At 46.2% G+C, this 15,813-nt stretch overlaps 1 protein-coding gene across 1 annotated transcript; it reads right to left on the bottom strand.

Annotated features, from left to right (window-relative positions):
- Positions 1-8,145: 8,145 nt before the first annotated feature.
- On the bottom strand, positions 8,146-15,676 carry MGP (matrix Gla protein). Its single transcript, XM_050955685.1, has 5 exons — positions 15,599-15,676; positions 12,640-12,784; positions 11,556-11,591; positions 9,799-9,874; positions 8,146-8,537 (listed from the first exon to the last, which is right to left on the bottom strand). Exons 2-5 carry the CDS (start codon positions 12,698-12,700, stop codon positions 8,393-8,395), a joined length of 318 nt encoding a protein of 105 aa, XP_050811642.1. The 5' UTR covers positions 12,701-12,784; positions 15,599-15,676; the 3' UTR covers positions 8,146-8,392.
- Positions 15,677-15,813: the final 137 nt, after the last annotated feature.

The following is a 15,813-nucleotide window of genomic DNA, read 5'->3' as shown; positions in this document are numbered from 1 at the left end:
CAATTGAGCCCTCAGTTATTCCATGCAGTTTTGATAATGTTTGAGCTTTCTGTGATTGCATGTTGGACACTGTAATCCTCACCTGATGCAGTGCAGATACTCCAGTAGCTGCATGGTCTTTTGTTGTCAGACCATGGTCCTCTCGATCTGCAGACTTCATGCTTCCTAAAGCTTGGATCAGAACAGCTTCTCCATACACTAGGGGAGGTTGGAGGGAACAGGCATCCCAGAGCCATTTGTGGGAAGGAGGAGGAGTCTGAGGGCAGTGGGGAGAGAAAACAAGTTAGGATGGAGGAAGTGGGCCCATGAAGAGCCTCAAAGATCTGTAAGAAGCAGGAAACAGTGCACGGGAAGTGTCTGTGCAGTAGGGACAGCAGAATTTCCATGTGGACTTTCTGTGCCTCATATAGAGGCTTGATGTGGGAATATTCACTGCCCAGGGTTTCTGTCACAGATCCATTCTTAGAAACATTGACTTTAATAAATAAAAAAAAGTCATTAAACTTGAACAAAGATTGACAACGCATATAACTTCAGGGAAAAGTGCCGTCAAAGAACAATGATAAATAAAAAAAGATTGAAAGCATATAAATGCAAAATTCAGGGCACTCAAACAACCTGAAATCAGTTCCACCCTTTGCCACCCTCTGTGATTGTCATATATTCTAAGAAATTAATACTGGTGTCATGGGCAGTGAGCTAAATCCAGAGTAACTCCACTGAAGTTTATGGATTTACTCTGGATTTACACCTGTGAAACTGAGGTTGGCATTTGACCAGGAGGATGCTAAATCATGCATAGCTGCACTGTGGCTTAGCTGGCTAGTAATCTTGGGCTACTTCGGCACTGCAGTAAAAAACCCACAGTCCCAAATCTCAGAGCCCATCTCAACTGACTTGGGCTTGGGCTGCAAGGCTAAAAATTATGGTGTAGGCCAGGGATCGGCAACATTTGGCACATGGCTCGCAGGGTAAGCCCCCTGGCAGGCCGGGCTGGTTTGTTTACTTGCCGCATCCGCAGGTTTGGCCAATCGCAGCTCTCACTGGCCACAGTTCACCACTCCAGGCCAACATCCCTTGGCCCGTGCTGCTTCCCGCAGCCCCCATTGGCCTGGAGAAGCGAACCATGGCCAATGGGAGCTGTGATTGGCCGAACCTGCAGATGCGGCAGGTAAACAAACCGGCCCGGCCCTCCAGGGTGCTTACCCCAGCGAGCCACGTGCCTAGTAGTTAAAAAGTGTTCTTAAAATGTAAAAGTCTGTTAGTTATATACTTAGGAGTATATGTAAAGGTGTATGTGTTGTATTAATCTGTTTATTTTCAAGTTCTATAAAAATCGCCGCCAGTGAGCTTCCCCACTGTCTGCAATTTGGGGGGCGTGTCATAAACAGATAGCTAAGGGTTAATGTCTCTTTCACCTGAAGCACCTGACCAGAGGACCAATCAGGAAACCGGATTTTTTCAACTTTGGGTGGAGGGAACGGAGTGTTTTGTCTTTGTTTTCTGGCTGCCTGCTTGCTCTGAGCTTTGGAGAAGTAGTTCTACTTTCTAGTCTTCTGTTTCTAAGTGTAAGGACAAAGAGATCAGATAGTAAGTTCTATGGTTTCTTTTCTTTGGTATTTGCATGAATATAAGTGCTGGAGTGCTTTAATTTGTATTCTTTTTGAATAAGGCTGTTTATTCAATATTCTTTTAAGCAATTGACCCTGTGTTGTATTATCTAATACAGAGAGAACATTTGTACTTATTTTTCTTTCTTTTTATATAAAGCTTTTTTTAAGACCTGTTGGAGTTTTTTCTTTACTTCAGGGAAATTGAGTCTGTACTCACCAGGGAATTGGTGGGAGGAAGAAATCAAGGGGAGATTTGTGTGTTGGATCGCTAGCCTGATTTTGCATTCCCTCTGGGGGAATAGGAAAGTACTTTTTGTTTTCAGGATTGGGAACAGAGAGGGGGAGTCTCTCTGTGTAGTTTCACAGAGCTTGTGTCTGTGTATCTCTCCAGGAGCACCTGGAGGGGGGAAGGGAAAAAGGATTATTTCCCTTTGTTGTGAGACTCAAGGGATTTGGGTCTTGGGGTCCCCAGGGAAGGTTTTTCAGGGGGACCAGAGTGCCCCAAAACACTCTAATTTTTTGGGTGGTGGCAGCAGGTACCAGGTCCAAGCTGGTAGCTAAGCTTGGAGGTTTTCATGCTAACCCCCATATTTTGGACGCTAAGGTCCAAATCTGGGACTAAGGTTATTACATGGTGGCAGCGGTGGGATATAGATAGAATCCAGAAGCCAGTAGGAATATTATATTTTTCTTTTCTCTGCTAAGGGCTTTTTAGCAGAGAGAAACAGTTTGGTTTTAAAAGGGAACCAAAGAGAATTTTTTTTTCTGCTCTCTCTGGCAGTTTGTGGCTTGCATGTTAAGCGAGAAGCCATTACCAAACTGTTAAGGGTCTTTTGTCATGCAATAGCCCTCCAGTACCAGCACTATATGCATGCAAATAAAGTGGTTTTTCTGGTTTCCTTTCATTGAACATTAGCTAGAGAAAGAAAAGAAAAAAAGCACTGTTGCTAGGCAGACTTCAGGAGGCAACAGAGAACCTGCAGTTCAGAAGATAAACACCGGAGGGCACCCCAACACAAGAAAACAGGAATCATGACTTCTAAGGCAAAAATTAAGGCCGAAGAACAAATCAAAAAAGCTGAACACAGGCGACAACTAAAAATAAAACAAAAAGTACTTTCCTATTCCCCCAGAGGGAATGCAAAATCAGGCTAGCGATCCAACACACAAATCTCCCCTTGATTTCTTCCTCCCACCAATTCCCTGGTAAGTACAGACTCAATTTCCCTGAAGTAAAGAAAAACTCCAACAGGTCTTAAAAAAAAGCTTTATATAAAAAGAAAGAAAAATAAGTACAAATGTTCTCTCTGTATTAGATAATACAACACAGGGTCAATTGCTTAAAAAAATATTGAATAAACAGCCTTATTCAAAAAGAATACAAATTAAAGCACTCCAGCACTTATATTCATGCAAATACCAAAGAAAAGAAACCATAGAACTTACTATCTGATCTCTTTGTCCTTACACTTAGAAACAGAAGACTAGAAAGTAGAACTACTTCTCCAAAGCTCAGAGCAAGCAGGCAGCCAGAAAACAAAGACAAAACACTCCGTTCCCTCCACCCAAAGTTGAAAAAATCCGGTTTCCTGATTGGTCCTCTGGTCAGGTGCTTCAGGTGAAAGAGACATTAACCCTTAGCTATCTGTTTATGACAGGCTTGGGCTGCAAGGCTAAAAATTATGGTGTAGGCCAGGGATCGGCAACATTTGGCACATGGCTCGCAGGGTAAGCCCCCTGGCAGGCCGGGCTGGTTTGTTTACTTGCCGCATCCGCAGGTTTGGCCAATCGCAGCTCTCACTGGCCACAGTTCACCACTCCAGGCCAACATCCCTTGGCCCGTGCTGCTTCCCGCAGCCCCCATTGGCCTGGAGAAGCGAACCATGGCCAATGGGAGCTGTGATTGGCCGAACCTGCAAATGCGGCAGGTAAACAAACCGGCCCGGCCCTCCAGGGTGCTTACCCCAGCGAGCCACGTGCCAAAGTTGCTGATTCCTGGTGTAGGTATTCAGGAAGCCTGGACTCTGACCCCCTCCCCACTCTCAGGACCTCAGATCCTGGGCTCCAGCCTGAACCCAAACATCTACACTGCAATTTTTAGCCCTGCAGCCCAAGCCCCATGAGTCCAAGTCAGCTGACTCAGACCAGCTGCAGCCATGCCACAGGTCTTTTATTGCAACATGGACGTGCCCTTAGAAATGTTTTGATTAAGGTTTCGTATATAGAAGAGTTTTAAATGCTTGTGTGGTGTGTATGTCCCAACTTTGCCTGTGAATTTGACAAAGGCTCAAGTTTGTTTATGGAAGATCTGTGTTTATAATATGTAAAGTAGATGAGGGTCTGTGCTTAATTTCACAGTATATCAACAAATTGGCATCTTATACCTCATAGCCCTTGGTGGTTTTCCCTTTCTATATTTGGGTATTTGCATACGAATCTGAGGAGGCCTGGAGCCTTGAGTACCGAAACAAGGTATATTTAGCAGATAGAGAAGACTTTGTGTGTTTTAAGATCCCCATAGCTGTACATATCCAAACAGCTCTGTTGCTAATGGACTGGGGGTATTTACATGCTTGTGTATGGCAGCCCTGGCTTCTATTGATAATGTCAGAAGGGCTTTGCCCATCTCTTTGGTGTTGATATAAGTTACAGTGTCTCAGATGTGTGTGTTCTTCTCTTGTGACTGAGACGTGAATCCTTGGGTGGTCTGTGCATGGTGTTCAGAGATCAAGTTGCATCTTGATTTCAGATTAGGTGTGGGCAGAGATGGGGACAAAGTTAAATCTGTTTGGGTGAATTTAACTGTGCACTTCCAAACATTGGTGGTTTTAAGTATAACCTTAACTTGGAAGTTCCAGGCTTTCTAAAAATTAAGGTTATTGATTTGTTTATTTATTTTTAGCTGCCATGATGTTTTTAAGACATTCTCCCCAGCAGTCACCAACTTTCAATCTTAACACATTATGTTAACTTAAAATTAATATTCAAGTTCCTTGTCAGACTATATAATGAATTTGCAGCCAAAGATACACAGACTCCCTGACACAAGGTGTACCAGGAATATGTCTACCATTGAAATAATTTCTGGAGGACACAGATTACAGAAAGCCCTTCTCTGCTGTCCTGTGTTCCCTCTAAGCTGTGCAGCTGCATGGTCACCCAGGAGCCAATCAAATGCCGTGCACTTGATTAGCAGATCCATGCATATCCCGCGACATGTGTTCAGGTGCTTCTTCCCATGGGCAACAGGTGAACAAGCTGTTGTGGGAGGTTAGCCCCCAGCACCTCCCCTTCTGCCCCTCTTCCTCACAAGAGCCCAGAGCACACACAGCCAGCCCCACCCATGCACTTCCCAGCCCCAGACAGGTGGTGTGGCCAGAGTGCCCCCAGCTCTGGAGCACTGAGTGGGCAGTATGGTCCCAGCACCAGGCAGGCTGATGGATGGGCAGCACGATGTGGCCTCAGCCCCAGACCTTGTGCGCACCAGCCCCAGTTTGGCTGCCCCAGCCTCTTGGTCACAGAAGAGCAGGAAGGGAACTGGAAGCAGGCAGGTAGGAATCTAGGGGCAGAGTGTGGGCAGGGCCATGCAAGGCTGTTTGGGGAGGCACAGCCTTCCCCTGCCTATGCTACCTGCTGCCCATGCTCCTCCTCCTGCTGCTCTGTAGCCACATTGCTCCTGCCCTCTACCTTGGAGCCCCTGGCCAACTGCTCTTGGGACCCTCCTGCTTGCTGTGCAGAGCAGGGGGGTGATGTAATGGTGTCCCCCTCCCCCACCACATACCCCATCTCTGCAGAGCAGGGGAAGGAGGACAGGGCTCAGGAGCAGGACAGAGCTGCTGGTGAATGTCACTGTGCTTAACGAGACAGTACACACACACAGTAAGGGCATGAACCCACCCCTGCAGTGCCTCCTGCTGGTCATGCTTAGGAATTAGCTAATTTTCCAGGCAGGAGCACCCTCTGCCAGCCAGTGATCTGCCTTACCGCTGGCCTTGTATCCCTCATGCCCCTTTCTTGAGTGCTGCCCCCTTGGCAGTAACCCCTCAGTCTCAGGGTCTCCCCACACCCAGGGAACCCTCACCCACTATCCCTACTTCCTCTCAGTCTTGGCTATTGCTCAGTCTCCATCTAGCCCCCATTCACTGGGCAGACTGCAGTATAAGTCACTCATCACAGGCAAAGGGGTTTGGACCTGCTTCCTCTGGCTACCCATGGGCTGCCTCCTACAACCCAGTACCTAATAGGCCTTATCAGGCCTGCAGCTTTCCTAGGCCAGAGAGACTGAGAAGTCTCATTAACTGATTAAAAGGAAAAGCAAGGAAAGAAATAAGGCAACCTAGTGGTCAGAACAGAGGACTGAACCACTAGGCGCTCCACTGCAGATACCTGATTAAGCTCCCTGCAGCCAGGCCCTTCTCTCTCTGAACACAGAGAGAGACTGTCTGCTTAAGCTCCTGGCTCAAGTCTTTATAGGGCCAGCTGGGCCCTGATTGGGGTGTGGCCCCAGCTGAGCCTGCTTCCTCCCAATCAGCCCAGGCCTCTTGCCCTTCCACAGCCTCCTCAGGGCAGGAAGGGTAACCATCCCACTACACACATATATATACAAACACTGTCTCTGTCTCTCTCACACACACACACGATTCTCTGTCTCACACACGTACACATCCTCTGTCTCTCTCTCTCACACACACACGCACACAGTCTCTTTCACACTCACTTCCCAATACATACCTGTGTTATCATTCTTCTTGTTACTTCTTGGTACTTCCTGCAATGCACATATATCCTCTGTAATCTTATTCTTTCAAAATGCTGTTATTTTAGTTTTTTGACTGGTCTATGCCTTTCATAATTTTATTTCTCACTTAAGCTTAAATTTAATTCTTTGTGTAGTGAGTTCTAAAAAGCCTAACCTGTCCTGGCCAAAGTAATTATCCCTATGGTAACTTTTAAAAAATACAGTATACATTATATCTAGGTTTTTTGTTTCTACTGGTGGTGAACATCCATACATTATCTCCGTGTTGGTGCACATAACAAAATTCATTCTGCACATGGATGGAAATAATTAGAGGGAACATAGCTGCTATCCCTAAAACAGTGGCTCTCAACCTTTCCAGACTACTGTACCCTTTCAGGAGTCTGATTTGTCTTGCATACCCCAAATTTCACCCCATTTAAAAACTTCTTGCTTACAAAATCAGATATAATAATACAAAAGTATCTCAGCACACTATTACTGGAAAATTGCTTTCTCATTTTTATCATATAATTATAAAATAAACTGACTGGAATATAAATATTGTACTTACATTTCAGTGTCTAGTATAGAGAGCAGTATAAACAACTCATTGTCTGTATGAAATTTTGGTTTGTACTAGCTTCGCTAGTGCTTTTTATGTAGCCTGTTGTCAAACTAGGTAAATATCTAGATGAGTTGATGTACCCCATGGAAGACCTCTGAGTACCCCCAGGAGTATGCGTACCTCTGATTGAGAACCACTTTCCTAAAAGATACAGTGAAGAATACAGTTTGTTTACTCCTAACCATCTACCACAATATACCTGCACATATATGCAAAATGTGTACACTGTGCCCTGAGGCTCAGGTCATTTTCTACCCCCTACAGATTCCAGAGGAGGCAGCAAGAGAAAGGAGGGATATATTATATGGGTGGTATTTTGCCCTGTGAGCTCTGTCTGATTTCCCAGCACAGCAAGAAAGAGGAGCAGAGCAAGAAAGAACAAGGTCTGTTTCATATAATAGTTTCTCATTTTATCAGCTGAGAACATTTCCACATTATACTTCAGAGAAAAGGTGAGATGATTAACTACTATGGAAGTGGTGGAAGTTCCATCACTTGAGAATAAACTTTGGGCTGTAGAATATTCTGTAACATACAGAACAGACCTGCATCATCACAAATGGGGAAGTTGTATGGACATGGTGTTATTTAGCAGGTCTTTTCCATCCTTAACTTCTCTGCCTACATTTTCACAAATGGTTAGTAACTTTGGGTCCCACTTGAGACACCTTGAAGGGACTTGATTTTCAGAAAGTATTGAGAACCAATTCAATGAAAATCAGGCCTCTCAAGTCAGGCACCCAAAATCACTAGTCACTTGTGAAAATTTAAGCTGATTTCAGACCCCGGAGCAGTAGTGGACAACCTGCGACCCATGGGCTGCACACAGCCCATCAGGGTAATCCGTTGGCGGGCCACCAGACAGTTTGTTTACATTTGCATGACCACCTGCAGCTCCCAGTGGTCGCGGTTCGCCATTGCAGGTGGCCATGCAAATGTAAACAAACTGTCTGGTGGCCCACCAGTGGATTACCCTGATGGACCACAGGTTGCCCACCACTGCCCCCAGAGAATAGAGGTCAGAGTCCTGATTGTGTTACAGCCTTTAAAACACATCTGATTCATAGATGTTCAAATTTACCACAGTACTGTTGTCAAGTATAGAGAGAAAAACTAACCCTTCCTGTAGAAGATCCCCAAAGAAAAACACAAGGAAACACAAAGAGTCACAAAGAAATAGTATCAAACCAGCAGTTTATTGTCTAATAAACACCCAAATCCTGGCTCCTGTCCAACCTCCTCTACAGCGGCATTGGGCTAATTTACACAAAATCTAGGAATTTGTGGTTACAGGGGAGTGAAGCAGAGGGCAGGCAGGATAACATACAGTTAACAAGCAACTTAATAGATTTCAGAGACGTTGCTCTTTCTAGGTACAGAACCCAGGCTCCAGGCACCGGGGATGGGAACTTGTTACTCGAACTTGCTCCTCCGCTGCCCAAAGTAGCGCTTATAGGCAGCGATGTAGCCATGGCGCATGGCATAGCGCTCACAGGGGTTGTAGTCCTCGCAGATCTCTCGCTGGCGTTCCTGGGGGGTCTTATTGCGTTCTCTGATCCTGCATATGCAAGGAAGGGGAAGGGGAGGAAAAAGCAAGTTGTCATTTTAAACTTTGCTGTTTGTGGCCAAGTCCTCCTGCCCCACCTTCCCACACATGCCTCTACAGTTCTTTCAGCTCTCCTTGGCTCTGCCAATGCAATAACCCTGAATTGAGCCCTTTCCCAAGTGCCATTCACAGCAGATGGGGCCTGTAGAGGCTTATGTTGCCGGAGGAGTGGGTCTCACTTCCCCAGTAGCTCAAACCTGTTGCCATAAGCTCTTCAGATCTTTCATGTTGCCAGGGGTAGGGAAGGGAGTTGGAACATCCCATGAAGGGACCATCTAGCCCTCTCATAGGGGGCCATGTGAACTCATCACTTTAGAAGAGTAAGTTCACAGGGCTAACCTAATTACAGTGAACTTTCTTTCTGTTATTCATTTGACATAGCCACATGGAAATCTCATAACAAGGGCACCTTCTTCCTGTCCAATACAGGGGCAGATACACCCAGAGTCAGGGAGGCCATTCCCTTTCTGGTGCCAACACAAACTGTTAGAGAAGAGTTTTGTCTTCGGAAAATGCTGGACGTACAACCTGGACCTGATTCTGATCTCTATTCACTTCTGTGCTCCAGAGTAGCTACACTGAAGTCGGTGGAGTTATTCTATTCTATTGACAGCTGTGTAAGAAGAGATCGGAGCTGCCTTTGAGTCTCTTACACAGAACTGTGCATTTCAGCTCTGGGTTCCTCCCTTCTTCTCTTTCCAGTCCCATCCCCAATCCCCGTTTCTGTCTATTTTAGGGATTTGTATGGCCCCCAGCACAGCACTATAGTATCTGAGCACCTCCTAATCTGTAAAGTGTTTATCCTCGCCACACTCCTGAGAGATAGGGCAGTGTTGTTATGGGGAACTGAAGCATGCAGAGACTGATTGACTGGACACAAAGAAAGTCTGTGGTAGATCAGGGAACTAACTGGTGTCTAACTGTCGGACCATCCTTCCTCTCAGGATTTACACCAGTGATTTCCCCACCCTCCTCTAGCGCTTTCTTCAGACTGATTAGTCAATGCCCTATGGGCACTGAGAAGAGTTCTCATACTCAATCATCTCCCTCTATCTTCAATCAGCTTCGGGTTCCCCCAGGCTGAGAGGGAAATTCTGTCTCCAAGCTAATAGCATTGGCCTTCCTCAATGGCACCAATTTAAACTTGCTTAGGAGAGATCTTCATCTCCCCAAGCCCCTTCTATCCATATCCTAAGACCCTATGAAAACACACCTCTCCTGCACCAAGAAGTTTCGTCTCGGCTGAGATCTCATGAAGTCGTTGGCATTTCGTCTGTTAATGAAGGGATCTGATGAGGTGAGAGAATATTTATTTTTAATTAATGTATAGTTGAAGTGAAGATCATCAGCTACTTACAACAAATCCTGTTCCTCCAACTTCCCATTCTCACCAGTCCTCCCATTTACAATGGATTCCTGGACCCCATCAACCTTCTATTTTCACTAGCCTCCTGTACTCCAAAGTCCTGTAAACTACCAGCCTCTCATTGTCATGAGCATCCCATGTTCCTCTAGCCTGCCATTCTCACCAGCCTCCTATTCTTCATGACTTCATGTTCTCTACCAACCTGCTACTCTTATTCCACAAATTAATGTTGGAAAGAGTCCAGTGGATCACCCTGTTCATCCGGCCTCAGCTGCTTGTTTCTTAGAGCGCACTCTCCAGATCAATTTTAAATAACCAATCAATGGGTCTTCCCTCATTTCTCTAAGGAGATTATTCCACACTCTGATAGATCACATAACTTGATATTTTTCCTTAAAATTCAGCCTAAATTGTCCATTGTCTAGTATCATCTCTTTGAACCACACTGAACAGGTTCTTCTCATCTTCCTTTATGGGGTTTACATTTGTCAAATACTTATCCATGATTTTCATATTTCCCTTGGCTGTCGCTTGGCCAAGGTACCCAGATCTAGTTCTGTTACTCTTTCTTCATCTCTCAGTGTCTCTAGCATGTTAAACATTCTGTTGTTTTTCTAGGTATTCCCTCCCACTCATTGAAATATTTCTGGTATATAGATAAACTACATGTCCCAAGGACTCTCCAGTGCCATATAAACAAACCCTATCACTGACCTGCAGCCCTGGTTGATGCCTCTATAGATACAGCCCAAAGTCATAGTGGCACTCTCTTTGTTTTTCTGCCATTTCATATTACAAGATTATGCCCAGTTTTTGGATCACTAGGAACCTAAGATCTCCTTTGTAATTTACTGCTTTCCACGCGTCCCCCTGCCACTGAAGATCTATAATTTGAATTATTCTTCTCCAAATGTACTAATTTGCATTTGTCCAAGTTAAATCCTTTGCAGAAATAATGAACAAAAATTCCACCCATCTATAGTCTAAACTTGTGTAGGTTGCTCTCTATTATTGCTCCTTCCCCAAATTTATCATCTTCTTCAAATTGAATCAACATGCTGCTTACTCATTTTTCCAGATGAGTAATAGCTCCACGCTCTCATGCCTGCCAATCTTAGCTGCTCCTTGTAGTGACAAGGGGAAGGCAGTGGGGGATGAGTTCCCTTACAGCATCTAATTAATGGTTTAATATCAGATGTGGCATTGATCTCTGCTGCACCTCTTAGGCAGCTCTTCCCAAACTCGGTACATTGCTATTTAGCAATAACATTTTCTAAGACCCTTTTCAGGGAATATGTCAGTGGTCAAAGCTAATTCCAGTTAGTTTTCAGGTAAGATTTTGTAAGACACTATGTCAAATACTTTCCTGGATTCAACCTGTATTTATCTTTTTTGTTCCCCCTTCTACTCATCCAGAAATTCTGTCACCAAAGAAATCCAGTTTGTCGGGAGTGGTTTATTCTCCCCTTTCTAATTTCCACCAGTCCCCCACTCTCATGCCTGCCAGGATCAGCTGAACCCCTAGCAGAGTGGGGAACACAGGGGAGTACGGAAGTCCCTTAGTTCCCCCCTAATTTAAACAAAGTAATAAAATTGTCTCTTACTGACAAACTCGTGGGATTCCATACTCTCGTGAGACTCTGGAGAAAGAAGAGGAAAGCATTCAGTGAGGCACTGTAGTTATGGAACACAGAATTTTTCACTCACCATTAATAAACTGAAGGGAAGAGAGACTGAGAAGTCTCATTCACTGATTAAAAGGAAAAGCAAGGAAAGGAATAAGGCAACCTAGTGGTCAGAACAGAGGACTGAACCACTGGGTTCCATCCATGGCTATGCCACTGATTTACTATGTTATCCTTGGGAGCATCACTGACCCTCTGTTCCTTTATGTATCCCTCTATATAACAGGTATGACACCTATTTACTTCACAGTGGGCGCAGGCTGCTTAATTAATGAATTCATATTTGTAAAGCCCTTTAAGATCTTTAGATGAAAAATGCTATAGAAATACAAATCACCACCAAATATGCATATTTCAGTGCAAAGTCAGATTGGTCCATTAATATGCAAGTGTATGCATTCTAGAGAAAATGGGAGAGACATTCAAAAGGAGAAAGGGAAGATGGGTGGAAAAATCTTGCTCGCCATTAACAAAGGAAAGGCAGGCATCTGAGGATGCAACAGAATGGCAAACCAGGAACAGTTCAGAGAGTCACCTTCTTATAGGAAATAGGGCCTGGGATCTATATAAGGAATTTCCCTTACCAGACCCTGCATCACTTTGATATGTAAACAGCACCTGGGATCTCCCCTCCAGTGCATCCACAAGTTGTGTTGACTAAGGAAGGACTAATTTAGGTTTCTTCCATCTCCTCTTTCTATGATCCACACAGATTGGGATTGTCGAGGATGTAGGGATAGTTTGCAATGGTGACAGAATGGTCTGCGGTAAAGAGGAAGGGTCTGAAGTTCAGGCGGCTCTAGACTGGAGGCAGAAGTATCTAGGTGTTTGAGCTCTGGCGTAGAGGCAGAGCGGTCTGACACAGTGGTAGAGGGAGTGGATGGGCAAGAGGACAGCAACAGATAAGGGGAGATAAGCATCAAAGCAAAACATCTGAACAGACCAGGAGGTGTCTGTGACTGGCTGCCACTCCAAGCAAGCTCCATTAAAAGAGGTCACCTACCATAGCAGAAAGCTGCCACCATCAAAACAGCCAGGAGCGTGAGGAGGATGAGGGTCCGCATTGTGGGGGAGTCACTCTCTCTTGCACTCTCTCACTCTCTGCTTTACTCTCTTTCCACTGAGGGCAGCAGGAAATTCTGGACAGGCTGCAAAGTTAGCAGTGAAGTGTTTATTATGAAAGCAGCAGCTGGGAGGGGAGGAATCAGATGAAGAAGCCTGGGGAAGGTAGGGCCTGGCTGGCACTCGCCTTCTATGGGACTGTTACAAAACACCCTCTATAAACAGGTCTAATCAGGCTTTAGTGGTGGGGTAGGCACACTCCCTTCCCTGCCCTTGCTGCAGGGGGAGGGTGCCAGAGTTCAAAGGGAGGTGAGCTGTTAACACTGCATGTCCAGAAATGTTGAACTATATGAGTGTAATTCAGACACCGAGGAGGACCACATATTTGCTTCCCTAATTCTTCCTCTGATCTCCTGTCCTTGCCGTCACCACCCTTGGTCCAGACACACAGAGCCTGGACTGTCTGTGAGCTCCAGTGGCTGGAGGGAATGGGACCAACCCCCTGCTTCCTGGAGAGATGGGGACATTTGATCTCAAATGTTCCATCCTTGGCTTCCCCTCAGACTGGTCCATAATGTACCCCAGTACTGCTCTGGTTGAACTCCATCTACCAGGGGAAAGATAGAAGTTCAATCCTGTGGTTTTCCCCCATACACACCCTACTGTACCCTTCATGGTACTCAAACCCTGATGGGATCCCCGTCCTCTGCTGGGATTATTGTTAGTTCACATGTATATTGCAGTAGTTCCTAGAAACCTATCTCTACATTTATTCTCTGGGATCCCACACAAACACTGCTCCCTAAGTAGAATGAGGCCACCTCTTCTTTGGGTGAAGGATGGATCCTTTGCTCTGAGCTGTTGACTCTTGGAACATGATTTGGCGCTAACACTCTTCCCTGCCATATAGGGGACCCAAGTTCAAACCAAATCTATTGCTCTGCAGGTCAGCAGGAGCCAGAAATACTTCACAGTCTGCTTCAGTGGTTCAGCAAATGTACTCTGACTTGCTATGTGGGAAACTCTAGTCCAGTTTCCAGCACCAGGCTAGCTGGCCCTGGGGGGAAATATGCGCTGCTGTCTGTAGCCTCATGGCTGCCAACTCAAAGAGAAAAGAGATGGGATCAGTGGTTTCACTTAAACCGCATGTGAAGCCACAGCCAGAGCAGTGTGTGTGAGAACAGGGCACACTGGGCAATGGCACTGAGCTGGGCAGTGATAAAAGGTCACTCCAGCCAAATTGAGCTCACTGAGGAGCTCTGATGTAGCCCCCCTTGCACCAGACCAGCCTGTGGGATTGCATGCAGTTTTCCAGGAGTCTGGAGCTGTCACATAGCCTGGGCAGTGGGCAAAAATCCAGCTCAGTTCATTCCCTGAGGCCAGTGAGACAGTTGCTCAGTTGTCACTATTACTCCTTGCCATTGTGGTTACACGTGTACAATCCTCTCCTGCAGGATTCACACTCTGCATGTGCCTGCATGGAACAGGGACCCTATCATGCACCAAAATTTTGCCAGGAACCAAATGATTCCCTACTGGGCTGAGCCTTGGACCTGTGAAAGGACAAGATTACTGTGGGCTTTGCCAATCACCCTACCAATGCCAAGAAACAGTTAACTTCAAACTCACAGCTCTTGTCCAGATTCTCTGATCTTCAGAGGGAGAAAAAGACCTGAAATTAGTAGAGCCTGTAACCAGGGGCCCCCAGTGAGAATAAGGTGCTTTTCTTCCTCCTTTTGCCCAACACAGGAGAGGATGACCACACATCATGCCTTCCCCCTTTCTACCGCCAGCCCCATCCAGCTCATACCCACGCACCGATTCCTCATATAGAGTGCTCAGCCTGGGATGATGAGGAGCCCCCAGTTACTCTGTGGTAAAGAGCAGAAATGGAGTCTGATATGCCCTGCTCCTGTTCCCCTCTGGTCCCATTTCCCAAGTTCCTTTTCCTCTCCCTGCACCCCAGCACCTCCTGGATTTGAGAGCAGTGGGCTGCTCTGGGCCTGAGTAAGGATTTGTTGCATTCCATGTGGTTCGAGGGGTTTTACAGAGTGTGGGCTAAAATCATGGCCAATCCAGCAGCCTGTGGGAAGGCTGAAGTGAGAGGGATAAGGAGTGAGCCTAGAGAGACGGTGACTGGCACACGGAAAGGAAGATACTGGAAGGACATACAGAGAGAGGTGCTGGTGATGGGGTCACACAGTGATAAATGCCATAACCAACCCTACCCCATGTACCTGTCCTGTCCTTCAGTGCTGAGTCCTTACGGTCACTTCCCCCGGCCTCTGCTTTCTTCCCGAGTCACTCAGCACTCCCAGAATGCCTGTGGCATCACACACACCGCCACCACAGAAGTGAGGGCATGTTATAAACAGGCATTAGCCCAAACACTTCGCTTTTATCCACAAACAGACCTTATTTGAAGTCAAATTAACCACCCTTCTGCGCTGTCCCGAGCTGAGCACCTCCACTGTTGCTGTGGGAACTGCATTCACTTGCAGAGGCTCATTCCCTGGCTGCCCACCATTAGGATCCTTACACATACACATCCTTCCCGGAGGTTGCACCCCCCTACCTCACCAGGTGAAGCCAAAAAATGCTCACACCCCATGGTGGAACACACCCAGCCCAACATCTGACTCCCAGCCCTTGCTATCTAACAACATCCTCTGGTGTGCAGTGGTTACAGAACAGGAGCTAATATTAACTGCCTGCAAACTTTGTGGAAATTTCTGCAGTCTCCTGGTAAGAGGTAGCGCTGCAAAGGCAGCCCTGGGGCCCTTGTCATGGTGGATGAGATAATAATACATTCCATAGCATCTCTCTAATGTTTTCCTGCTGCAAAGGACTGCACAGACATTAATAACTAACTAACTACAGGGAGGTCTCTGCATACTCACTCTGGACTTGCTTCCTTTTCAGTCGGCAGCTCTTGTCTAAGGGGGAGTTCTCCCAGCGTCCTGTAGCACTCACTGGAGAAGAGGGGGCCTTTTTATTTATCAGTGATCAGTGACTCCTCCTCTCCTGTCTCCCCCGCTGGATACACCCACCACCCCCAGGCTCCCACCTTCTTTGCCAAAAACACCTTCTGCCCTCACTCAGGAAACCAGAAACC

Source organism: Gopherus flavomarginatus, chromosome 1 (assembly GCF_025201925.1).
Source record: "Gopherus flavomarginatus isolate rGopFla2 chromosome 1, rGopFla2.mat.asm, whole genome shotgun sequence".
Lineage (NCBI taxonomy): Eukaryota > Metazoa > Chordata > Testudines > Testudinidae > Gopherus > Gopherus flavomarginatus.
The sequence above is the reverse complement of the archived record's forward strand: the minus strand, read 5'-3'. Positions and strand labels throughout refer to the sequence as shown.